A 27567-nucleotide genomic window follows, 5' to 3' on the forward strand; every position below is an offset into this window, starting at 1 on the left:
TCATAGTGCAGTGAGGGTGCGGAACAGCTGGGTGAGGCAGAAGACGGAGGCGGTGAGGGCGGTGCACTGTTTGGCCAGCAGCTTGATGCTCAGGTCCTGGCAGCTGCGCTTGCTGCTGGCTCGCTCGGCTGCCAGGCAGAAGTCCCTGAATGAGCGGGCCACGTCCGCCAGACCCGCCACCGCCTCCGCGTTCCTCCGGTCGCACCTGTCGCAGCCGGAGAACCAGAGGCAGATGCCGGCCAGCTCCACCAGGGTGCGGAAACTGTCCGCCAGGGAGTGGAGCATCTCCTCCGGGCTCTGTCCGATCCCCACCACCTTCTGGCAGCCCGACATCAGCCGCCGGGCCTCCAACTGCAGCACCCGCTTGTTCTCCGTGAAATGGGCCGGGCAGGTGTCCCTCGGGTGGCGACCCCCGTGGCCCGCCGTCGACCGATCGCTCCCGCTGCTCTCTAGGATCGACAGGAGCTGGTCGACGTCGACGCGGAGCACTTGGAAGCCCGCGGGAGGTTCTGGGTAGCGCTGCCGACCCAAGCGACCGATGGTGTCCTTGTGCGTTTGAGACAGGAAGCAGTCGGAGGCGTCGGACAGCGGTGAGAGGAGAGGGCTGAGCTCAGAGGTAGAGGTGGAGGAGAAGAGGATGGAGCGTGGGAAAGAGGGAGAGTGGGTGGAGGAGGGGGAGAGGAAGGAGGGCACCGGCGGAGAGGTCATGAGTGGAAGAACGCTTCCCGAAGTCTGAGTCACGCCGCTGCTCTGCGTGCTGCGGCACGAGAACTCGTACACCGTCAGCTCCTCGTCGAAGCTGTCCCCGCCGCTGAAGCAGTTGGTGTAGACCGCCGGGCAACCGCAGGCATCCAGCGGTACCTGCACCCCCTCCACCACCGACTCGCAACCGGACGCCAACATGGAGCTGCAGCCAAAGTCGGGCTTCAACGGCGGGGCGGTCACGACCTCGGCCGGAGGCTCCGTTTGAGACGGACCCTCGCAGATTGTGAACACCTTGCAGCCTGAGGAAAGAGGTTTGGGCGAGTCCGACTTCTGCTCCGAAGGTCTGCACAAACCCACCAAAGGCCTGTCGCTACTGGTCCGTCTTACTGTCTGTGACTGATTGTGAAATGGAAGTCCGGGTCTGTTCAGGTTCTGCGTGGTCACCACTATCGGCGATGGAATGGAAGGTGACGAATTGTTGGCTCTATAACCTGGAGTGTCTTCAGCTGGGTTCGTGACCCTGTTTGGTTCTGGAGCGTCTTTGATGGGGCCGGGGGTATCTACCCTCAGGCCTAAAGGATCTGTTTGGATGCTGTTCACCATGGGTACCGGAGGCTCTGTTATCGGTCCTGGTGTGTTCTCGACCGGTCTGGAGTACGGGAGTTGATTGCGATGTTGGGGTTTGGGCTCAGCCTGGACGGGAAGTGCAGAGTTCACCTCCTTCACCTCCTTCACCTCCTTCACTTCTGCATCTGAATTAAGACTCTTCGGAGAGGCTGCTTCGACCAAATACTCCCCGTCCAAATCCGAGCCTGTGACCGTCACATCTGAATCGTCTGAATCCACCATTTCCACGGTTGTGCCCGTGTCAAAATCTATCGTTTGTGTGACATCGTCAACATCCGTGACTCTGATAGTGATCTCAACACTGTTGCTGATGTTGTCCTCAACGGGACTGTGGGCTGCGCTCCCCGTCCCGGCTTGGTGGAGGGCTTCGTGGGAGCGAGACAAATAAAGGGGCAGCTGTTGAATCTTCCCTCTGAGCGTCGAGGCGGACAACCGGCCCATGATGCCGGGGGAACAGGACTGGAAGAGGAAGTGAGTTGGGGAAAGAGGTTCCTTGGAGAGATTCTGGACTATGGCTGTTTTGGCCTTCACCAAGCTGGAACTAGTTAAACTCTCTTTAGCTGCCACCCTCGGTATGGTTGAATAACTTCTTGGTTTGTCTGTGTTTTGATTCGAGCATGAAGCATTTTCATGAGTGGCTTCACTTTTAAATCCTGAACTTGAGCTGAACGTTGGAGACGTGATGCTAGTGGCAGCTCCTAGCTTTGCTGTGATTGAGTTTATAGCACGAGTATACTCGGAGGTAACTGAATGGATCCGTCTGTGAGCGTCAGGGCTGGTCAGAGACTTGACGCCCGTCAGCGACTCACCTGCCGTGGCTGAGCTGGATCTGATGCTGGGCTTCGGAGCCAAACTGTCCTTCCAGTTGTCCCTCTGGTCACTTGCACTAGGGATTAAGGAGTTACTCACCTCGTCGTCATCGAAAACATTGTCAGAATTAGTGCTGTCTGTAGTGTCATCGCTGGTCGTCACGGCGCCAGCAGCTTCATCTTCATTGACACTGGCTGTGACGTCTAAATGTCGTTGTGCTTTGTTTGTGTGGTTTTGTGACATCTCTTCAGAGGGCGATGGAGACATTGTGGTCAGCGTTTCCATGTTTGTGCGTTCCACTAAACAGTCACTTTGGGATATTTGAGACACTGGTACTGGAGGTAGAGGGGTTGAGGGTGGAGGGGGTGGGGGTGAGTATGACAGTGGGTTTGACTTGTCATTCACACCTTCTTCAGTCATGTGTTCCTCTTCATACGAGTTCAGCTCTTGGTTGATTAGATGACCTCCCAAAAAGCCGTTACTACCTTTTTTATTCAGGTCTATCAAACATGGCGTCAGTGTGTCGGCCTCTGATTGACTCTCTGGCCTCTGGCTGCTGTTCCCTCTCACTCCCTCCACCCTCTCTTCTCCTGTGTCCCCTAATTTAGCCTCCTCCTCAGCAATATCTGTGAAAAACATATGACTGGTGAATTCCTCATTACCTTCCTTTTCCTCATCCACCTCCCCCTCCTCCTCTTCCTCCTCTTTCCCCTCGCCCACCTGCTCCTGTCCCTCCCCTTCCTCCTTTCCATCACCTCTACGGTCGGCGCTCTCCTTCCCATCCGGATCCACCCTGCAGCGGACCACAGTGATGGCAGGAGACACAGCCTTCACCAGATCTGTGACCGATTTGAACTCCATAGCGTCAGGTTCCATTTCCATGTCTTGCTTCCTGGTCCTGGTTGAGGGCTGTGGGTCTCTAGTCTGCTCATGAAGCCCAGAGCCTGGGGCATGAGAGCTGCCTTTCGGCTGAATGGGTTTTGACTCGAGTTGAGCTGGTTCTCCTTCAGAGTGGGTCAGGGAGGCGACAGTGGGGCTGGTATTCTGGGTTTGCTCTGAAGGTTCGGGGTCTGAGCTGAGCATCTGAGCATCATGAGCTTCTGCAAAAAGCTTTTTATGAAGCCTGCTGGAACCAACGGCCTGCTTTGATTCTGGATCTGGTTGTGGGTATGACACCGTAGAGGTATAATCAGTTTCCATGAAAGAGCGACGTTTGCGAGATCTTTTCCTGAGCTGGAACAACGTTTCTCGGCCTCCTCCTTCCTCCGCCTCTCCTCTCTGGTCCTGCTCTGCTGTTTGGTCTCTGTCTGACACTGAGACTCTGATGTCACTGAGGCTCAACGTGCTGAGGAAGTCAAGTTTCATCTCTGTGCAAATATCTGCAGGACAGTAACACAAGAGAAATAATAAAAAACAAGAAAACCAAAATTGCATTAATTTTTTCATTTTTCTTTTTCTGCTGTTATGATACGTTTGTTCACAGATAATAATTATCAAGTTAATAATACATTTTTTGATACTTCGGTTTTAAGGTATATATCAAAGTTGTCATATTTATTTTAATTAAACCATTTGATCAACTCATCTTTTAATAGCGTTTTCATCACTATTGGTACCATGAGTGTAGTTTCATTGGCTGAGTTTGGTTAACTCATTGAAGGGATAGTTCAACATTTTGGCAAATTCGCCTATTGCCATAATCCCTATAGTCATAGAGGTAGGTTCATTACCTTTAATTATCGGTGCATGTTGTTTTGAGATCTGCGGGGCAGAGAGGCGAGCTGCAGCAACACAATGCAGGTGAACGGTACAGGTTCCCAAGTTGTGACCTGCACATTCACCACACTATGAAATAATAATGTAACATTACAACAAGACAGAGTTGTTTTCGAGGTAAATGCATAGCTGGAACTACATTCCAGAAATGGCTGCTGGGTGGAGTGATTTCAAAAGCGCAAGTAGTTCTGAGTATTTGCTTCATGTGTCGTAAAGTTTATTGTACAAAATTATACATTATTATCTGAATGTGCAGGTCACAACGTGTCCACGAGAGTGTTTTGGAGTTAGTGGATTGTATATTTGAGTTTGATGAGGGACAAGGGACCTCTACCATTCACCTCTATTGTGTTCACTGAGCAGCTAGCGTCTCTGCACCGCTGATCTCCAAACAACATGCATCGACAATTAAAGGTAATGAACCTCCTCCTATGACCATAGGAATCATGGCAATAGGCGAATGTCCAGGTAAGAAAATGTAATACTTATTATCGTTTAAGATCATTATTATGGTAATATCTTTTGAAATCATTAATTTTTTTTAATTCATTCATTAAATATTGTGTTTGGCAGCTGTTTAAAGTAAAGTATTACTGCAGTGCACAAACATAGCACATCACAAATTGCATTAAACATCAATTGTGTAAAAAAAGTAGCTCCTGTCATTTGACCTATGGGGGAGTACAGAAGGTAAATTAGAAGAATGCTCCGACTCAGAATCAAAGCATCAGCAAGATGACACTATGGAGTTGATGGACATGCAACACCTGCCATGAGTCATGAAGCACCAGGTCTCTATCAGTGTAGCTACATGTGATTTGCAAGTAGGATTTGTGAATTATATCACATTATTTTTTAACATAATTGAAGAAAACACAACAGCTGCTTTAATTATGTGTTTGGTGACTTGACACAATACTGGGGAAAGTATTCAGGGTAAAGTATAGGCTATGTGTTGATACAACAGTGCAGCACCATCACTGTGAGGTGTGGTCACAGTCCACTTCTTTCCTGGCAATCATGCTACATTTCTCTGAGACCATAGTGAATAATTTCTGAAGTTAACCACTAGATGGTAGCAAAAGCACAATCTCCAGCCTGTGTTGTTACTGCTGTACGGGGCTTGAACCTGACAGTAAGTGCTTGTGAACGATGAAGACTATATTACCTCTTGGCACGGTGCCCGAGGTCGGGTCTTCGGGCGAGGTGAAGCGATCTATGGCATCAAAAAACTCCTCGTCAGAGCTGCTGTCTCCGAAGCCGGGCGGCGGGTGGAGGATGGGGATGGGCTCCAGGTCCTCGGCCTTGCTCTCGTCTTTCTTCACTTCCTCCGAGTCTTCTCCCTCGTTACTGTTCGGGGGTTGGGAGAGGCTGCGGGCGCTGTCCGGGGTGATGTTGGAGCAGAGTTTGTAGTAGCAGCGAGCGTCGCTCTGGTCAAAGTTGAAGACGAATTCCATGTGGGAGGAGGAGGAGGACGGGGAGAGGGGCGGCGGAAACTCTTGAAACCCGCCGCCCTCGCCGCTCACGCTCCCTCCTTCACCTGCTCTCCTCACCGACTGCTCCATCTCTTTGAACAGTTTCCTCCTCCTCCTCCTTAACTCCTCTTCTTCGTCTTCGTCGTCCTCGCTGGCCTCCGGGGGGCTCGGCAGGAAGTCCACGAGGCGCGAGAGCTCGGCGAAGCACAGGGAGCTGTCGTCGGTGCCGGGGTCGGTGGAACACTTCAGGGCGTGGTAGAGGAGGTCCTGAGAGGCCGAGGCCGGGACGAGGAGCTGAGGATCGGCTCCGTCGCCCGATCTCCTGCAGCCCCCTCCTCCGTCTCCATCTCCGTCCTGAGGCGTGAGGTGTTTGAGGGGGTGAGGGTGGGCTGGTGGGGGGGCGAGGAAGTGAGACTGAAGTTGCCTGTGGAGATAAGGATTGAGGTGGGAGGAGGGAGCGTTGGGGTGGCTGGAGGAACATGACAGCAAGTCGTCTTCCTCCAGAGCGTCCAGGGAGTCGCTGGACGGGCTGGTGAGGACGCGAGAGTCGGTGTGACAGGAATCTGACGCCTCCGATGCTGACGGCTGCTCCTCGGCTGCTTGTGCGACCTCTCCACCTCCCGTCTTCGCTCCGTCTCCGTCTCCATCTCCCGCTTTTTTCTGCTGTTCCCTCGGGTCGCCGCCCATCCCCTCGGTCTGCATCCGTCCGCCGCCGCTCTCCGTCTCCCCCATGTGCTCCGCTGCTTCTTCTCTCACGCCCTCTCTGTTCTTTTCCTTTTCATTGTCAACGTCCTTCTCTTCTTTTTGTTTTTTATCCTCCCAAGATTGAGCTCCCTTTTCTTTGCCGTCTTTGTTTTTCCTTCTGTCTTTTCGTTTTCTTCCGTCCGGATCTGATGAGGATCTGACGCGGGGACACGGCTTCTCGTTGACGGACACCAGGTTGACCAGCGGTTCCATGTCCAGGTCTGACGAGTCATTGGAGTCGCTGCCGCACCGGGACACGTAACCTGTGAACATGCGTCTGTATTAAAACAAACAGCGGGATCTGAACCTGACTGTATGGATGTATAGAGTGTGTGTGTGTGTGTCATTTATTTGTACCTTCCTCAGCAGACACTCTGTGCTTCTTGGACTCATCAATCCAGGGGAAGATGTTGAGGTTGGGGTCGACGAAAACTCGACAGTACCCCGCTATGAGGCAGGACATATCCTTGGCTGCCACTGACTCCAGCAGTAATGTGATGGGCTTTGTGTAAGAGAGGAGACAGAGGATAGAGAGAGACTTGAGCTTCAGCAGTAGAGACACACTGAACATTAGACTAATGGTTCTGCATCCAAAATGGTCTGAATATCACTGGAAAAGCAACTCCAGGGGCCTCATTTATCAACCGTGCGTAGAAAAGGTTCTAAATTCTGTCGTAGGAATGTATAAGTACAAAAAAATCTGTAATTATCAAACGTGCGGACACCGGTCGTACGCACACTACTAAGTAATCAGTGATGATAAATCCCACCTGTTCCTAACTACCATGCTTGTGCGTGGTTAGGGTCATTTGCATTCAGAAACGCCTCCGATTGACCATATATGGTAGCAACAATCCCTTTAATAATGTGTGAATGGATGGTCAAAGAGGGCGAAGAAGAGGAGTTTCTCTGATACCGAGATTGAGGTACTTGTAGGAGAAGTTGAAACAAACCAAAAAATACTGTTTGGAACACTAAATGCAGGTTTGACCAACAAAAGAAAAATGCTGCGTAGGAGAAAGTAACAACTGCTGTTAATTCTGTTGGGTCAGAGGAAAGATCACTGTGAAATAAAAAAGCTGTCTTTTACAGCTTGTCACACCAATCATTCAAAATGTCTGCTGAATTACTAATTGATAATTTTTATTAATTAGGAAAAAGGGAACATGTGTGAAGTTTGAGATTTGCTGAACACTGTGACTCCTCCACTGGGTTCTATTTGTAGTTTCACTGTTCTACCACTAGATTTTGTGTAAGCATGGTCAGAGTTGTGCTTAAATTTACACATGTTCCTAAGCACAAGTACAAGTTGATAAATTCCAAATTCCTTACGCACTCATTACGCACACATCTGTGTGTGTGCACGGTTGATAAATGAGGCCCCAGGTCTTTTTATGCTGAGTCGGCATGTCATGCAGAACAATGCAAACAGGTCAGGGAAGTAATTTGAAGTTTCAAAGTAATTCCCCACAATTGCAAAACAGTAGAAGGTCATTTTAAGCTGAATGCAGCATTCTAAGATGAAGAGATAATGATAATTACTACACAACCTAACATGACCCAGTGCTGCTGATTCAGTTCCTCAGACATAAAAGGCTCTCTGATGATGTTTGCTCTCACCTTAATGTCCTGCAGGTATATCTTGACCAGGCTGACCTTCTCCGATTCGGGCAGCAGCTCGATGCGTGTGATACTGCTGAACTCTGTGAGGGCGGACAGGATGCTGAGCTTGTGGTTGACCACCTGGCTCACACCATACCTGGCCCCCACCAGCAGGGTCACCATCGACTCCCTGTCCTGGAGCTGGAGGAGCAGACAAGGACAAATTATAGAACAAAAGACGACCAAAACTACAGTCGACCAAATCCAGACAACAGAATCGACAGACCCACCATCATGGTGGCGCTGAAGGATTTTCCTCCAAACGACCTGAGGTCAGCCAGCTCCTCCAGGTAGTTGATCCTGGTCTGGTCCACCGACAGGCCCTTCTGCTTGGGATCGTGCAGCATCTGGCTCTTCTTCATGTGGTAGCCGATGGCCTTCCTCAGATCTTTCTCTCGCATGTTCCTCAACAGGGTGGATGACACAAAGTTCTCGATGCCCCACGTCTTCCTGGAGCAAACACAAAATCACAGACTGAGAGGGTCAGTTTGTGTGTTCAAGACTGTTGGAGGGTTGAACCAATTTTTAGGATCAGACCACATCTCTTATTAAGGACTATACAATTTATTTAAAATGCATCACAGGTGCTCAACTAAAAGAGGACTGCAGCTTTACTGAAGCACACATTTAGTTAATAGAGATATCATTTGTGTTGTATGTTAAGATAAGATAAGATAAGATAAGATAAGATAAGATAAGAAAACATAAGACAATCCTTTATTTGTCCCACAATGGGGGAATTTACAGGGTTTCAGCAGCAAACAACAGCAAAGAAATGTATAGGACAGATCATAAATAGCAGACAGCAATAGCAGTAAAAAGAAAGCAGTATTTGTAATAGAATAGATTAAGGTTATGATTAAGACAAAATGAATAAATAAGAAGAAATGTAAATATATACACATTTGAATAATGTATGTTAAACATGAACATGAAATAGAGATAAAATATGAAGTCTAACATTTAGAGTCACTGGTTGTTGTTTCTACTTGAGCAGCGTTTCATGTCTGCAGTGAGACTGGATGAAACACTGTTCGATCTGGACTAATTGATTGCTGGCAGACCTCAGTTTGGCTGGACCTCAGATGGTTATGAATTTAATGCTATTACAGTATTATAAATACAGTTATGATCTTGATGAAACATGTGCGTGTGTGGCAGCTGCAGGGCTCGCGTGAGTGTGTGTTCACACGCTGGCCGTCTGTCTACATGCATATTGTTTGCCTTAAAAAAAACAGGCATCAGTGTTATCCTACTAATTAATTTTTGTTTTGTTTTTCACATACAATGGCAGTAAAGTGTCTTTTCATGAAGCTGCTAAAATGATTTAAAAAATCTAACATTTAGATTTATTCATGTTTGTGTTGAACCTAAAAAGTGAAAAATGTTGCTGTTATGATGTGTTCATGACTATGACTTTTTTTTTTCAAGTATATTTTGGGGGATTTTAATTAATAGGATAGTTGAGAGAGACAGGTAATGGGGAGGCAGAGAGAGGGGGAATGACATGCAGCAAAGGGCCACCAGATTCAAGATTTGAACTTGAGCCTGCTGCAGCGAGGACTATAGCCTCTGTATCTGGGGAGCCTGTTCAACCCACTGAGCTATACGGAGCCCCTATCATGACTATATTTGTTGGGAGCTGCTCACATCACATGTGATGAACAGATGAGATATCAAATAAGTAGATCAGGGGAGTCACTTTAGTTCAGGGGCCACACACAGAGTAATATGATCTCAAGTGGGCCAGACCAGTAAAATAATAACATAATAACCTATAAATAACAAGAACTCTAACTATCTGCAATTTCAACAACATTATGCCTCTTTTGTCTTCTATGTAATTTTCACACTAGACAAATTCATCCTGTGGGCCGGATTGGACCCTCTGAGGGGCCGATTTTGGCCCGCGGGCCGTACGTTTGCTACCCCTGCTCTAGATGTTACGGTGGCATGTGGTCCTGGTGTTTTCATCCTGTCCCTGTCCTGTGTCCCCTATTAGTTGTCTGTTTGTGATGAGACACACCTTTCAAGCTCTGGTGTTGGGATCAGAGGAGTCAGAAGCTTCTGGCCTGGAGACTGACAGTCCTGCTTCCCCTCAGCCTGGAGGGTGTGTTTGTCTGTGTTTTCTGATTTGTGTCTTTCATCCTCTTTATTTGGTGTCCTGGTCATTTTGCACCTTTGTATCAGATTAACTCTCTGGGCTTTGTTGTTCTGTTTCTGGTTGTGGGTTGAGTGTCGTGCAGCCCCTGATATTGCCATTTTCCCTTTTTTTGGTCGATTTTGTGATATTTTGCTTCCTAACATGTTTTCTTTCAAACTAGTGGCAATAAAATGTCAATAACACACAATTAGTTGTTCATAATTCATTTTGCCTGATTGCGTCCGTAAATTCCTCATAAATTCACCAAAAGTTAGTACTTTTTGCACAGCTGTACTATGTGTGTAGTTCTGTTCATTTCATATGAATAACATCATGCTGTGTTGTTCAGTTATCAGTCATGTGTTTAGGATGTCTATTACTAATGGTTTGATTAGGGGTTATGTTGTAAATAGCAGTTTCAAATAAAAATGTATGGAATTTTACAATACAGAACTTTCAGGCTGTTTTCTCAAAAATGAAAAAAAGTTTTTCTAAACAACAAGATATGAAATACCCATTTCCCTAGTACCTAAACTCACCAAACTTTCCACATTTCTTCCTATCTATATCCTGCTTCTTTTTACAAAAGGGTTTGTTGATATACCATTCATAGCCAGGTTTAAAGTACATTTTATACCAAAAACATAGCGAAAATGTATTTTTTTATGACTGTAGATGGTATTTCCTGATGTATGGGCTGATAAGATAAGAGGACATAGCAACAATCCCTTCTGTAAAAAGTTTTTTTGTGGAATGCATCAACAAAATGAAACCAAGCTTCTGAATCTGGCATCATCCAATGTTGGTGATTCTGTTCTTAGTGACATATGCAAATGAGTGGATATTTAATGAGTTAGAGCCTCATTTGCATATATAAACATAACATTTAGAAAAGCAACACATCTATTGCTGTTGCTGTTCATATCTATTAAAATATGTTTTTTGCCTATTCACCAGTGTCTCGCCTTAAAGGCACCTTAGTGTGGTTTGTAAAGGCATTATGTGTGTGTGTGTGTGTGTGTGTGTGTGTAATCTAACCTGTAACCATGGGTGCTGAAATGTAAATGAAATATTCTGCAGTCTTGCACGACATGCAGAGACCAGAAATGTGTGTTAATGTCTCACGTGATGCTCTTCAGGTTGGTCTTTGGTGACTGTCCACAGCTGGACAGCCTCTCCTGGATGTGCAGGGCAGCGAGTCGCAGCGCGGTGTTACACCTCATCTCTATTGCAAAGCGCTCCTGCAGCACATCATTCACCCCCTAACACACACACACACAGTACAAAAACAGTATGAATGATTAACACTGACATAAAACAATCCTCTATCTATGGTTTTTTGTCTATCTGACAAAAATACTTATCAAGACAAGGGGTAAGTGGCTCTTTCAAATACAAATATAGATACATAAATACCTGTAAGTAGAGGTATTCAAAGGCTGTGGGATCGTCCTGCAGCAAAGTCTCAAGGCTTCTGGGCATGAAACAAACACGGAACAGACATCTGTAGTCATGGGCCTCTTTCTTGTGGACCACCTGGAGACACACACACGCACAAGATCAAACCAACTTGGCATCAGAGCCACTGTGAAAATATGTAGCCTACAATTGAGAAGGTATGTAAAATGTAAAATAATGTTTTGTGTGTGTGTGTGTGTGTGTGTGTGTGTACCTGCTGTATCTCCTCCTCATCGTGCAGGAGCAGTAGTTTGCTGATGCTGTGCTGCTGCTCCAGCACCAGGGAGAAGTGTTCGATACGGCTCAGAGACAGCTTTTCCTTCAGTGTCATCACAATGTCCTGATGTGCACAACGTGAGAGACAATATTTTATAACATCAGGAAACATATTTGCTGAGCTGAGGTTTGAAAAGAAAGTTTGAAGAGTTTGCAAAACTGGGATCCTGGAGCACCGGCTAAGACTGAGAGATTCACAACCGCTGTAGGTTTTAACATACACGGCTGTGTTTTAAAATGGACTTTGGCTCTATATTACATCCGTTAACATTGCCAAAGTTGACTACAGGCCCCTTGACACGACTGATACAGAGGAATGAATGTCAGCAGGGCCGCAGATTAACCACAGTGCATAGGGTATGGCCAGCGGATTTAACATTTAAAAGCTAAGTTTGACTCTCCAGAATAATCATTGTAGATATCAACAACTTCTTTCTGACTGGTCGTAATTGCATTTTGAATAGTTGGATTTTTCATTCAAGATATCTGTAATGTAATTGTGACTAGTCGAAGCGACATATAGAGATATCTGTAATTCAGTTTTGACAAGGCACAACTGAATCACAGATCTGCGATGACGTCACTGAAAACGTCATTAAGCTCGTCAAACATTTTAAATGACAATTGCAGATATCTGTAATTCAGTTTTGACTAGGCAGAATGAAAGTTAAAGATATCTCAAACGTCATTATGACATGTCTTTGTCCTTAAATCTTTCTTTTATTGTCCGCAATGTGGAAATTTGTCTTTGTCTTTGGCTGCAACGTCATTTCGCCTAGTCAAAACTCTAATTCAAGATATCTGTAATTACATTCTGACTAGTCGGAATGAAAGTTACAGATATCTCCAATTTCAGATTTCTCTAATCAAATATCAGTTCAAGATATCTATAACTTGATAGTAGATATCTACAATTAAATTATGACCATTCCTCATTCCGGTTTGAAATATCTACAACGTCATTTTGACTAGTCATAATTCCAGTTACAGATATGTACAACGTAATTTCGCCTTGTCAAAACTTAATTTAAGATATCTGAAAAGGGACATGTAGATATCTTTAACTGAGGTGAATTAAAGATATATAAGATATATATGACTATAGTCAGAATCAAATTGTAGATATCTCAAACTGGAATTACTACTAGTCATAATTCAGTTACAGATATCTGTAATTCACATAGTGGATATCTGCAACTGAATTGTAGATATCTGTAATGACAAACCCCGGCCCGTACACATGAATGGCAAAAGTGACGTCATTTGTCCTACTGTAGGAAGAATGTACTGTAGTTGTGGATATCTGAAATGTTCTTTTTGACTAGGCAAAACTGATTTACATATACAGTATCTACAACACATATCCAGTCTGGCTTTTAAATGTTAAAATGGCTTTGCCATAGTATGGCCTCATGTTTGCTCAACCGGCTGCATTTTGAGCATCAGCAGCAGCTCGCAAAGGGAAACAAGTCAGTACAAGGCAAGAGAGCAAGGAGAGCTATAATCTGACATTGCACACGTCGCTGCAATGATTGACAGCAAACAATCTGATCGATCACTGGCTGAAGATGAAGAGACATCAGGAATCAGGAGCAACAAAGATGAAAAAGAATTCAAACAAACTGGAAGGTGGGTATGTTGTTGAAATAAAAATGTAAAACTTTGTCTGCATAAACACCTTAGAAAATCTATATTAAAGGGACAACGAGGAGTTTCTATTTGGTTATAAAAAAATTTCACGTTAATGTGGATGAATCTCCGCTACCCACACTTGTTAATGGGCCCATTTTCGATAAATATATCGTTTTGTCTCTATCGTTATTTTGTTATTATTAGTGGTGGCGGTTTCTTTACTTTTGGTTTCGTGGCGCGTCATGAGAATAACGCCGCCGAATCGTCGTTTATGGTTGGAACTACGACGGTATGTGAACCTCTTTGAACCTCTGACTTTAATTCTTGATGAATGAAAACATGAGTCTGTCTTGCGCCGGTCAAAGAATTTCACGGTGCGCGCGGAGGCTCATAAATGTAGTGCGAAAACGCTTCGCTTTTCCAAAACTCCTCGTTGTCCCTTTAAAAAAAATAAAAAATAAAAAATCTAAATTCTGCATGGGGCGGCCCTGGATGTGAATGTGATAATTATCATTGTGCAGTACCTTGACTGTGGTGCTGGGCTCGAATTTGAAGGCCTTGGTCTGTCCATTCTCCAAATAAACCTTGAGAACATTGGGCAGGAAGAGCAGCGAGTTCCCCTGCAAACAACACAGGGGTCAAAGGTCAAGGGTCTAGGGTCAAGGGAAACGTCAGCTGAAAATGTGAGCGTTGTAAAACCTGCTGGTTCAAGGGCTTTATATGAATCACTGATGTACTAAGAGGAATGACGTACTGTAAAACAAAACATGTTTGTGTATCTGATGTGGCTGTGTGGTATATGAGATGCACATTACAACACACGGTAAGAAAGAAGTGTAAGAGACGTGAGCCTGGTCTCATTCCCAGCTGTTCTCACAGAGCGTTTTTTCACATCATCTCCTCTGGCCTGTTTCTGTCTGCCAGCCTCGTTCACCGCCGTGACTCATCTCTCCCTGCGTCGTCCCTATTGTCTCATGATTTTAGAAAGTGTTCTTCTGTATTGACACTGTGATTTAATGTAACATTGATGTCTGTATGTTTTGAAGTTCAAATGGAGAGCTTTCAAAATTTTAAAACAGCCCCTCCCTCGTCACTCTCCCATCTTTCATTTCTCTTCTGTTCTCTCCATTTTAACAACGCCCCCTCCCTCTCTCTGTCTCTACTCCCTCTCTCTTTCTAATCGGATGCTTATTGTCTTGTAATCACAGACATTAGGACTGGAGGATGAGGCCGATATCGATCTGTGTTTTCCATGTGATTAGTAATGGGCACTCCGGCCTCTGTGGTTTCCTTCACCCAGCTAATTTCACATCCGCTGGCAGGATGGGAACTCTTTCTAACAAGGCTTATATAAGAAAACTGCACGCAGTACAGAATAATACCGTGGAATTATTCATCATCAATCACTCCCAGTCACAGTAAGAAGATTATTCAATATTTATGTTTGTTTTAATTGCTCTTAAAGATAAGAGCAGTGCCCAAAAATAATTTTGTTAATAATAAAGTTGTGACTGAGCCAAATGACTCTGCAAATTGATTGATTGATTGATTGATTGATTGATTGATTGATTGATTGATTGATTGATTGATTGATTGATTGATTGATTGATTGATTGATTGATTGATTGATTGATTGATTGATTGATTTTATTTGACACTTTGTTATAAAACATGATACATTTCTGCACCATAGTTAAAACAGAAGGTCGGGATAACACAATAAAGCCACAGGGCTTATTTCCATTGTGGTCCCTAAAAACAATATCACAGTACTCCAAGAGTTTACATACATACCTACATACAGTAAAAGTACTATGATTGGTGTCTGAGCCATTTTTTCTGTTCCTTTTTTAAACCTTTCTGTACTGCTAACAGTGGGTAAGCGATTCCACAAGATGGTTCCAACATACAGAAAAGATTCTTTTCCCACATTACCCCATACTCTTGGGGGCATAAAATCTGTCAAACTGCCCCTAGTAGAGTGCGTACGGACCTCAACAACCCGATAGCATTTAGAAAACGTGTACAGTAGAGAAGGTTGTGATACCAGTTTGCAGTATGTTATATGGTAGAATAATGTCAGAGATAAAACCATAGACTGAGCATCTGCAGCAGAAAATCTGCACAACATGTTCTCTCACTCACCTGGGAGTGTCCATTGACTTCCACCTCCTCTGCAAAGTGAACCTTCACAGGGTTGGACCTGAGCTTGGCCCTCTTCTCCGGGGTGATGAATGATGACTTTGGGCCCTGGGATGAACACAAATCAATACACCAGGTATTTATTTCATAATGAACCAGCTTTTCATATGGTTCAGTGAAGGGGTTATACACATGGGGGGATAGATAGAGAAGATACTGCCTGGTGCTTCTGCTTTATGTTGAATATCAGCAACCATCCAGTTAAAAACAGATAAAAAACAATATGTAAAGAATTGAGTGTATGTATTCAGTTGTGTTAGGATAACACGACCCCAGGCAGTGGACTACAGCTTGCTGTTCAGTTTGGTATGAATGTGGTTGTTGCCTCATGTTACTGAAGAAAAACAGTAGCATGTGCTGTATGGCACTGTAGAGCACTGTTAACATTAAGAACATTAAGGCAATGTAGTATGTTAAAGGGATAGTTCAACATTTTGGCAAATTCGCCTATTGCCATAATCCCTATAGTCATAGCAGTAGGTTCATTACCTTTAATTATTGGTGCATGTTCTTTTGAGATCAGCGAGGCAGAGACGTGAGCTGCTCAGTGAACACAATTGAGGTGAATGGTACAGGTCCACTGTCCCTCATAAAACTCATCAAATACACAATCAAACAACTCCAAAACGCTCTGGTGGACAAGTTGTGACCTGCACATTCACCACACTATGAAATAATCATGTACTATAATTATGTAACATCACAAGACATGAAGAAAAATAGAGAAATATTCAAATAATTGCGCTTTTGAAGTCACTCCGCCCAGCAGCAATGTCTGGGATGTAGTTCCGGCTATGCATTTACCTCGAAAACAACTCTGTCTTGTAATGTTACATGATTATTTTATAGCGTGGTGAATGTCACAACTTGGGAACCTGTACCGTTCACCTGCATTGTGTTGCTGCAGCTCGCCTCTCTGCCCCGCAGATCTCAAAACAACATGCACCGATAATTAAAGGTAATGAACCTACCTCTATGACTATAGGGATTATGGCAATAGGCGAATTTGCCAAAATTTAGAACTATCCATTTAAGAATGAGGCTGAATTACATAAATAAAGGCTGTTTAAACTTTGGTGAATAATAGTGTCAAAGATCATACTGGGCAGCAGTATCAATCATCAAAACAGAAAACAGGCATTAAAATGAGAAGTAAAAGTAATTTTTAAATATGCAAAATAAACATCCAATATATTTCAGGAATTCTGTATCATTTAGATCAGCGAACAGATCATAGATATACAATGCATGTACAGGTATAAACACACGCCAGCACCTTCGTTACTGCACAACCAGTTGCAGTCAATGTATTGAAGGCAGCAGAAACTGTCAAACAGTCCTGAAGCCTTTATATCCTTTATATCACTATGTGATCACAATAAAAGTCTTCGCTTGGTTCCAATCTCTTTTGATGTTTGACAGAGATGAATATTTTCCGGGAAATGCTAATAATTCCTCATGGCTCAATAATGATTTGTTGGAGGAGGTGTGAGCTATCAATCAGGTGGTGAAGCTGCCTCCATCAGCAGAGCCGCTGATGAGAATCACAGAGGAGCGGCCGTTTAATTACTGATCTAGCTCACCTTAGTGCAAACACATACTTCAACTTTACAGATACAGACTAAGGCAGTGGTTCCCAACCTTTTTTTGGCTTGTGACCCCATTTTGACATCACAAATCTCTGGCGACCCCACATCCGTCAATCAAGATGCGCCAGCTCAGATATTTTTATATGCTGCATTTTATTTGAACTCTATTTGAATTCAAGAAAGTGAAAGTATAGAATACAGTTGTTTAAGATTGTGTGTGGTGTTTTTAGTCATAATTTTAAAATAATAATAATTAGTTAAAAAAATATTTTTATCAGTAATTTATTTTAATCAATTACTAGACATTTCAGGCGACCCCATTTGAATTCCAGGCGACCCCATGTGGGCACCCGACCCCAAGGTTGAAAAACACTGGACTAAGGTGAACAACTGTTACACTGTAAACTAAGGATGTCACAATTATAGATTTTCTTGGCATGAGTTAATTTCACAACGCTATGTATGTGTAAAATCAAATATAGTCTAAATAATTACAATGCTAATTATTTACACAAAATATTTTAAGTATTTATTAAAGGAGATATCAGTGAAATGTTTTTGTTAATATAAGTCCTAATTAGTCATATTTTCCGTCAGCAATCACTTACATAGAGTGTTTCGACCGGAACACGAGTCTCTCCGTCACTCTGCTCTGCTGTAACCCGAGGAGAAAACATTTCTTCTGGGATACAAGTGTTATCCAATGAGGAGAGAGAACGGCATGAAGGGCTGTGTGTGCAGCCAAGGGATGCGCGTGAATGTGGTGACGTAGCACGAGGACCAATTGATGCCTGACAAGGGCGGGGGCTGCTAACTCATGGTGCGTTCAAAGAAACTCGTACTTTGTGTTTTTCCTTCCTGTGAAGTCATACCAGTTCGATCTGGTACGAGTTCACGGGTCGGAAGTTACGAGTGGCCGTTATAGGGAACTTTCACAGACAACAGGATGGTAAAAACACGAGCTACGGGTTACCTGGAACGCTACCAAGTCGTAGTTGTGACTTGAAGCTGTAACTTACGGTTTCAAAAGCCTGCCTTAAACGCAGCATTAGCCGAAACGGCCGCGAAGCTGATATCTGCTTTAATAAAGGACCAATTATATTCCCCAGGGGAAGAGTTTGAATTATTATCATAATTATTATTATGATATAATTATTATAAGTCATTAATTGTCATCTATACCAAATGTTTAAGTTTATTTTAATCGTTTTTTGTTTTTTTTAATTACAAATGACACGCAAACCTTTAAATTCCTACCGATTCAATGTTACATTAGGTAAATGGACCAGTATCTGTGCATTTACCTTTACTTTGGCGCACATCTGTCGAGATGGTTCCGACATAATCTTTTTTGGAAAGTGACGGTATTTAGGAATCTTTGCGATACATTAATTTGTGGCGTTTAATACTGCGATTAATAAACAGGTAATGTGACATCCCTACTGTAAACACACCAACACATACACGCACACACCCCATCATGACATAATGTGTCCAGATGAGGAGCAATAAAGTGTGTGTGTGTGTGTGGGAGTTTACCCGGGTGTAACACTGTCACTGTTAGCAGTGATGCAGTGGTGAAACCATGGTGACAGGATCATTGTTATCACTGACACTTGACCCTGAGGGCCCACTGACATGTTGATTGATGGCTTTTACTGACAGCAGCATTTTAGATGGTATGTACAGTGTGCACTAGTGTGTAGATGTACTGTGCACGCTGATGTGTTTTTCCTATAATCTAATGTAAAAAGGAAACATGGAAGACATTAAGATCAGCTTAAGTACTGCTGGCAGAGCACCAGCCATTATCCTGTTAAGTGTCCATCAGTGTAACGCTGTGTGTAAATGTGTTTGTGTCGTACACAGTGGACTCACCAGCATTGTCCTGAGGACCGTCATTGTCAGCGTATCTTGACACTCCCTGAAACAAAACAAAAAGGGAGACGTGATTCGCATAACTTTACGTTAAGAATCATTCTGTGGCCCATGATTGTGCACGTGTGTGTGTGTGTGTGTGTGTGTGTGTGTGTGTGTGTGTGTTTGTGAATGCAGCTGTCGGAGTAGACCTGATTATTTCAGCAGCTTGCTCCGGGGTCAGGTCATCAACAGCAACGTTATTGATCTTCACAAGCTGGTCGCCGGGGACGAGCCGGCCATCTGCAGGACCACCTGCGCACACAAAATGTCCTTGTGTGGTCACGCCTGAGGGTGTACGACTGGCCTGCATTCATGCTGATGACAGGCAGTGGCTTGTATTCCACTGATCCCCTTTCATCTCACACACACGCGCATAATTTTTAACACAGCTCTCAAACACAATCACTGTTAAATATTCACTTTATATATATAAAAAAAAACTACTGTACACATCTCTCTGCCTCGTTCATTTAGAGACCCAGACTCCCTCAGCTCTTTCCAATCTTTGACATCTGCATCAATCTCATCTGCTGTGTAAGCACAGTTAAGGGCAGAATAACCACAACCATTTAGATATCAGGATATCAGTGTGGGAGTTGAAGAGCAGCTGCAATCTGCTCTTCATATTTACTCAATGCTTGCTGTCACTGCTGATGGTGCAGATAAAACTGTACTGAGACAGTAGTAGTCATTGAATTATGTGCTGAATGATGAGTCTGCTCTGTTTCAGCTCAGCACAGGTGTGGCTAAAAGATACAGTTATAGAAGAAGTTATTGCTGGGAGTTTCACAATAACAGAAGCTTTTCAATTTTAGTGCTTTATTTATTCCAATAGGCCAAATGTATATAGATATATATATAGATTTGTTTTTTTATCTATACAAAACAAAATACCTCCCTTTTTATATTAAAAATTCAGATTTTATTACATGGATTATATTGGTTTCTTTACCATTAATATTCTGTGAGAATATTAAAAGTGCATTGTGTAATGTAGCCAGGTAATGATGTGTGTGTGCACATGGTTTTTACCACACTGATGCTGAATGACTAACCAACTGTAATTCTAGTTTACATCAGATTATACAGGTATGTTAACTGCAATAGTAAATACTGTGTAAAGAAAGGAGACACTTCCTTCCCACACTTTCACTTTGTTTACCATCATCATCAAATCACCATCAGCAAATGTTTTTTATCCACAACATCAAGTAAGCACTCACTGCTCTGTTATTTAATCATGAAACAAGATATTACTTGTTGTTTCAACCCAAACGATCAGATAGCACAGGTGACAGCGGGAGCTGATACCTCTCAAAAAGCTTTTAAATAATGGATTCATATTTCACTGTCAAGATGCTGCAGCACGTGTCAGAGACACTGAGGCAAAATTGAGCCAAGGCTCAGTCGGGCCACTGGAGACAGTGAAACCATGTATGTGTGCGTGCAAGCTTGTGTGTGTGTGTGTGTGTGAGGGAGAGTGAGACAGACACAAGCAGATGGTGACAGAGCAGACTTCAGCCAGACAGGAGAGAGCGAGGTAATCTGCCCCGCGGACCTCAGGGGGATTCAGGTCCTCGTCTCTGCAGCTCAGCTACAAACTGCACTCCAGAGGACAAACATGGGCAGATTACGATATTCAGAATGTAGGAGTCATTATGTATAGCCTACTTATTATAGGACTGCCTTACCAAATAATCATATACTACCTGTCTATCAAGAAAAATATGAGGCAATAAGAATCAGTTTTTCTGTAATAAGAAATAAATTAACGCAAACTGTCTGTTTTTTGTTGTTGCTGTTGTTGTTTTTTAAATCCCACCTCATCTTGTAGGTATTGTGTTTTTGGCACATGAACAGGCAGATCAACAGCATTGACTGATGCCACAAAACTGAGGGATTTTTAATTCTAACTTTTGATCCATCCATTGTTTTAGATCAATACATGGTAAGATTTAAAAGTTGATGAAATAATCAGTTGTTCATTGTCATTGCATACACACAGCCACATTTCAGTTGGCCCCCCTCAAAAAGAAAGCAGCAAGACAGAAGAAAAAAAAATCCAAAGGAAAGCTAGAAAGGAAAGATAAAATACCAACAAAACAGTAAATAGAGGATCTAAAGTGCATTGGTGAATAAAGGCAGCAGCAGTAATTAGTGCTTTTAGTAGGTTCTGTATCCATGGTGATCACCTGTATCTGTATCACTGATTTCTTCAGCTCTTGACTGAATAAATAATATGATTCAACTTTATCAAAACACAGAATGGAAAAATATCCTGAAGTGGACATATTACCATTCAAAGCAATTGCCATGAAGAATATTCAGCATCCACTGTTATACACAAGTACTCTACACTGATCCAATGACATGGGGTTTATTTTTGAACTTCATGGAAAAAACAGCTGTTTTCCTGCTTTAAAACAGAAGCTACACAGGAAGTTAAACTGTGCAGCCACTGTAGCCTACAACCATGAGAGGAAGAACAACTGATTTATGGTAAATGTTGTAACATTAGCTGTTGGCAAAACATCAGCAAAGCCAGAACACGTTTATGTGATTTTAAAGGAATATATAAAACTAGTACCACCCTTTTTTATTTTTTATATAAAATAAAAAACTGAGACAGAAGCAGAGACAGCTACTGTATTTGGTTGACTACGCAGGGCATCGCCTCTTCACTTAGAGAGCTGTAAGCACATCATATTCAGGATAACTGTAAGTGATGATAGAGTTACTGACTGTAAGACTGAAGCTCTGATTTAGACAACAACACTAACAACAGCAGGAAGAGCTTCTTTCAGGCCTTTATCCTGTTCAGCATAGACAGCTGTGTTATTGAGCATCATTACTGGGATGCAGAGTTGCGTAAAACCTCGTATTTAGGGTATATGAGATGGAGATGCTGTGGTCTGAGCTGCAGCTGACACCTTGTAAAGCCTCTGTAGATCCTGTATATCTTAGTCAGAGCATTTGTTCACTGTGTCTTGTGCTTGTGGCACACACCTCCAGCTGTATGCGTCTCCAGCCATGTTTACAGAGACCCTGATCACACCCCTGATTCCAACCATAACCATGTATTGCCTAACAGAAAACACATTAGATATTTGATTGGGAGAGGGGCGGTGTAATGCCTGGGAGGAAGTGCTGCTTGAAAATCTCAATCAAGGGCTAAAAAGTCCCTCTTCCTCGAAAAGCTCTTTCTTTGCTTTTTCCTCCTCATTATCCTGAAGATACTTTACACACACACACACACACATGCACACACATCAAAGCCACAGTGCGTTTCCTCTGCTAATGTGATTTTGTGTGCATGTATCATGTATCAGCCTCTGTTGGAGGTTCCACTTTTTACAGTTTGTTTTGTACACTGGCCAGAGGCCTGCAGTGGTCTGGCAGCGTTCCACCGCTCCGTTTGCTGAGGAGGCTTCTTCTATGCAACATTAGAGCCCCGCGCTACAGACAACAGGGACAAGGAGATGAAAAAAGCTTCTGTTCCTGGAAGAAGCGAATATACTTAACAGGATGGTGTTTCTGTCTGCCTCAGTGAATGCCTGTGTTGTACAGTAAAGCTATCTCGGAGCGTACATTTTTAAATACATGTTAGTGGTCAAGTGCATGAATATAACTGCATTTGGGTGGGTTGTTTCTTTAGAAAGAGATCCAGTCTAGAAAATGAGAGTTCTGCCTCGACTCAGCTGAGGATAGAATTCATGAGACTCCTATGTCCTTACAAGATGCCCAGAGGTGTGACACAAGGTGCTGGAGGTTTGCTGAGCTCCTCACCAGGTTGTCACCATGTTACATTACTGTAAAGCAACATTGCAGAGTTTCAGCTCAGTGCTTCCACCATCTGGTTGAGAAGCGCGGTAAAAACGAAACTTATCAGCCAGCGCATCAAGGGTTTGCCATTAATAAACAACATTGTTTCTCACATGTTTGCAAGGAGACTGTGTGGCGGGTGGTTGGATCGCCCGGGGGGGGGGACGGACGGAGGGGAACCGTATGAGTTTTGCTTTTACCGTGCACTGCTGCTGGCATGCACCCGCCACATCTCTCTCTCTACGCAGAGGGGGGGGGGGTTAACCAGGGAGGTTAGTTTACAGTTTCAGCTGACGCAACCCGGCTCAGGCTGCAGCGGCAGCACCATTCACCCTATTAACCATTTTTCTACCATTGCAATGAGTCTGGAAACATTATTTTAAGGCCGATAAACTCTGCAATGTTGCTTTAAAGGCCCCATGGCATGAAAAATGTGATTTTGGTTATTTTTTGTGCTTGAGGAGGACTCTGGGCCACGTATATATGCTACTGCCCCATGTATCAAACTGCTCATAAACAGAGAAACGCACACCGCCCATTTGTAGGAACTGTCTCTTTAAGACGAGCGGATAGCACTTCCTCCTTTGTGTGATGTCACACATAAGGTAACTCCGCCCACCGCAACCATTTGTTTTGTTTCGATTGGCCCGACCACACGCCACTCAAAAACAGTCAGCCAATCAGAGGAGAGGTTCTCATTCTCTCTTCTGATTGGCCAAATGACCTGTGCCTGCTAGAGCTCCAGAAAGAGGCAACAGAAAGGGGCAGTAGAAACGATATTAAGCAGATCACAGGTACTCAAAACCAATGATACATCTTGTTAGGGATACCGGCAGGTAAATAAACCCAGAGAAAAGTGCACAGCATGAGCCCTTTAAGGTGAGACACTACAGGTGAAAAGGGTAAATAATTAAACTAACAGATATCACAATGAAACTTCCCAAGTGTATCACTAACATTAGGACAATTATTTTTTGTATCACAAGTTTTGTCAAATTGTATGTTTAAATACTTAAAATGAGGCAATAGCTAATTAAATATGCACTAATTTGCATACAGTTCCAGAACATACATCTGAACAATATAATGGTACTTTCAAAATTCTTTTGTTGATATATCTATTTTTTATCACTCATGAGAAAATACTGTCACCAGCCCTGAGAGATCTAATATTGCTATGTTCTTTGGAATAAAATGTTAGGATATATACAGGATATATCAACAAACCCCTCTGTAAAAACCTTCAGAATATAGAAAGGAATACAACTAAGGTCAGTGCCACTGAAGTGGAGATTTCTGGCTCAGAGTATGGGGAAAAACGGCCATTAAAGATTTGTATTGTAAAATTCCATAGATTGTTATTGTCAATTGTATTTTCACAATTTGTTGCTGATACAAAGGGCAGTTTTTGGAGCCCACATCATTGTGCAGGAGAGAGAGAGCTTTACAATGATACCTGACATCACATGGGACAACAGGCACAGCACAGAATGCCACAGTAGCTGCAAACTTATGGTGAATGTAGGAGAAATCTACAGATGAAAAAAGACAAAATAAACACCTTAATGTGTATTTTCTACCATTTCTTTCCTCTAGTCTGAAAGAATACATGTTAAGGAAGCAAAATAGTCCAAAATCTACTCTCCGTCCAATTGGCTGGACAGGATAATTGCAGCTCTGCTGGGTGCTCAGGTGAAGAGCGGCAGCTGTGCCTGTTGGCCAGACGGTACTGACAAGGCAGACCTAAACACTGACGACCCTGGCAGTGGAAACTGGCTCTTGGCACTTAGAATAAGATCTCTGTGGGAGAGGGAGTCAGAGCTGGTGGAGAGACACCAAGCAGACATTGCTTAGCTGAAGGTGCAGTGTCAGCTGTGAGACCAGACCCCCTGATACTGAGTAATACTGTGTTTTTCTTCTAGCTGTGAGTTGTGAAAGGTGAGTGCTGCATTTAGTTTAGGGACAAGAACATTGAACACAACAAGGTTTATACAGTCATCACCTCAAACACAAAGCAGACGGTTGTCTCAAAACAATTTTTTTTTTCATTTCCACTCATTTGATGATGTCATACCTGTGGTGACTTCTTGTACCAGGATGGGGGGTTGGGAGGAGAGAGTGAGGCCATGGGAGTTAAGCGCCTCGTCTCTTTGAATCTGAACGTTAAAGCGGAAGGGATAATTCCTCTGATCGGAGATGCTGGACTCCGCTGTCTTCCCGTCCACTGCAACCCGGTCCCTGAAGAGGAGCAGTGGGACAAAAATAAAAAGAAAGAGTCGGTCAAAACTGGTGCACGGCTGGACTGTGTTACAGGCTATTTGCATTCTGCTACTTCAGCCCTTTAGTTTGCTTCTTTCTTCCTCCTCCTGGAGACCGAAACAGGCCGGCTGTAAATATGTCTATTTGTGATGTAACACTGGGCAGGGGGACAATTGTGTGTTCAGAGAGACAACTGTCTTCCTCCACTTCGTGTCCACCACAATATGGGTAAAAGACAGAGCCAATGAAAACACAACAGAGACCACAACACACTGTAAGTGATGAGACAAATTCACAGTAAGACAAGATGACAGATGTTACAAATGCAAAGACAAATGCTTAAAGGTCCAGTGTGTAATAACTGTCAAGGTTTATTGGCAAAATCTGAGTATGCTACCCATGAATATATTTGTATAAGTATATAATCGCTATAAAATAAAATTTGTTTGGTTTTCGGAACCTCACAATTATACTTTTATATAGCAAGGGTCTTGCTTTAGGTTTGTCGCCATCTCGCGCCGCCATATTTGTACGGCAGCCCGAACGGAAAATCCAGCCAACCAGAGAGCACGTTTCAAGAGTTTTACATTCATAAATAGACCAATGAAGAAGAAGGAGGAAGGAAACAGCAGACAGTAAAATGGTCTAGATCTTCACCTCATCGCTCCATGCTCCTGAAATACTCCCAGTCGTCCCAGTCGTGGTAAACAAGTTTTTTTTGTCCTCGGAGGCCACCGTCAGGAGGGGAGGGGTGAGTGCGAGCGACTGAGTGAGTGCTGCAAACTAGAATCTGAACGCTGGATGTCACGGTTTTCCCCCCATTTTACACACTGGACCTTTAACTGGCAAAATGAATGCTGAAGGTGTTTTGTGTACATGTCCACGTGAGCAAAAAAAAGAGAATTCTTGCGAATGAGTATGATTTAGCTCCAGAGTTTGCCATCTGCTAAAATCCTGACTTTATAACTCTGTCATCTGACAAAGTACTGTAGTGACCGGGGCCTTTATTTACTCAACTGGCCAGGGCACCTGGCACTTATGGGAGGCAGGGTTTTATTGGAAGAGGGCTTTATTTCTAATCCCCTGTGTTTTATAAGTATATATGCCCATATTTTAATATAAAAACTCCTTCTTATTTTGTTTTCCTTCCAATTGCTCTGTTAATTTTTACAAATTAGTATACAATAACAAGCTCACTGTTCCGTAGCTCATCTTCATTTTCCTCTTGGGCAGCTTGGCACCTGTTCTCCTCACTGCTCTGTTGGAGCTGGGTCACCCCCAGTTTCCATATGCTCTGTATCTGCTCCATTTTGTTTATTCGTTTATTTTAACTGGATCCCATTCAAGTCAATCAGGGCATTTCCACAGCGTGCCCTGCCGGCTGTTTGGTCCATCACAGCTCAGGCAGTACCATAGCGACTGTCCCAGCCAGTGGATTTTTTGTTTTGTTTTTTGGGGCTGGCTTTTATTTGTTGGTGTAAAGCAACGACCCCCCGGTCCTTATTTGAATGCCGGTTTATAATTGAGGAAATAATGGTACCCATTCACATAACCTGAACAACAATGGTGGCGCTGTGATTTCAGCTACTCTCACGTGTACTATCACTTGGAGAGAAAGATTTATCATCTGTTGTCCAGTCAGTATAGATAGGTGTCTTTGTGAGGAGGGGAAGCCTCCACACACTCATGGAGAAACACTCCAACACTCAAAAGATACAATAGATACAATTCGGGATGTCTGATATTGGAAATTTGCCAATATCCGATATGCCGAGCCGAGGACCTTAACTTCCGATTCCCGATAATAGCCTAACCGATAGCGATATGCAGGCTTTTTTCCACAAAAACTAATTTTAAGCATATCTCCTGTCGGGAATTAACGCATTACTGTATGCCTACTTTTATTGTGCTGCCCCATTGGATGCATTTCACAAATTAACATTGTTTATTTGTTAGTAGACACACACACACACAGACAGAAAGACAGACACACACACTTTGAGAGAAACACACACAGACGGAAAGAAAGAAAGTCAGACCGACGATCCACCGCTACTTAATTCACAGCGGAATCCAAGCATTACGTTATCGGATTTTCATTATCGGCAGAAATAACGATAACAGATATTACATCTTTATCCTTATATCATCGGTCGGCCAATATTATGGGGCATCACTACTGTAGATACATAGACAGCAGCAAAACGTTGTCCTGGTGGAAATAGTTCATTCAAATGTCTTGGGTGGTTGCTAATGTGGACACCATCTTTTCAGACAGGTTCCCTACAGGCAGGATGAATAAAATAGAGAATCCATCATCACAAATTTCAGTAAGAAAAGAAGTTCACCTGCTCAGAGAGTGAGACCTGCTGCCTAAGTCTCGGGACCGTCTCAGCCATCGTCCCACCACCTGCTCCACCCGGCTGGTCCTGCGGGATGGGGAGCGGCTTCTGTCCTGCGCCTCCAT

The 27567-nt window shown here is 43.5% G+C and overlaps 1 protein-coding gene across 1 annotated transcript; it reads right to left on the bottom strand.

Annotated features, from left to right (window-relative positions):
- frmpd1a (FERM and PDZ domain containing 1a) lies at positions 1 to 27567 on the bottom strand (the record flags this gene model as incomplete). The annotated part of the gene is made up of 14 exons (XM_083984090.1): positions 1 to 3521; positions 5087 to 6400; positions 6495 to 6639; positions 7758 to 7940; positions 8030 to 8249; positions 11068 to 11204; positions 11359 to 11478; positions 11615 to 11740; positions 13833 to 13928; positions 15454 to 15558; positions 18978 to 19023; positions 19169 to 19271; positions 24916 to 25079; positions 27449 to 27567. The coding sequence occupies 14 exons, from the start codon at positions 27565 to 27567 to the stop codon at positions 1 to 3; spliced, it is 6399 nt and encodes a 2132-aa protein (XP_083840216.1).

Source organism: Trachurus trachurus (assembly GCF_905171665.1).
Source record: "Trachurus trachurus genome assembly, chromosome: 1".
Taxonomy (NCBI): domain Eukaryota; kingdom Metazoa; phylum Chordata; class Actinopteri; order Carangiformes; family Carangidae; genus Trachurus; species Trachurus trachurus.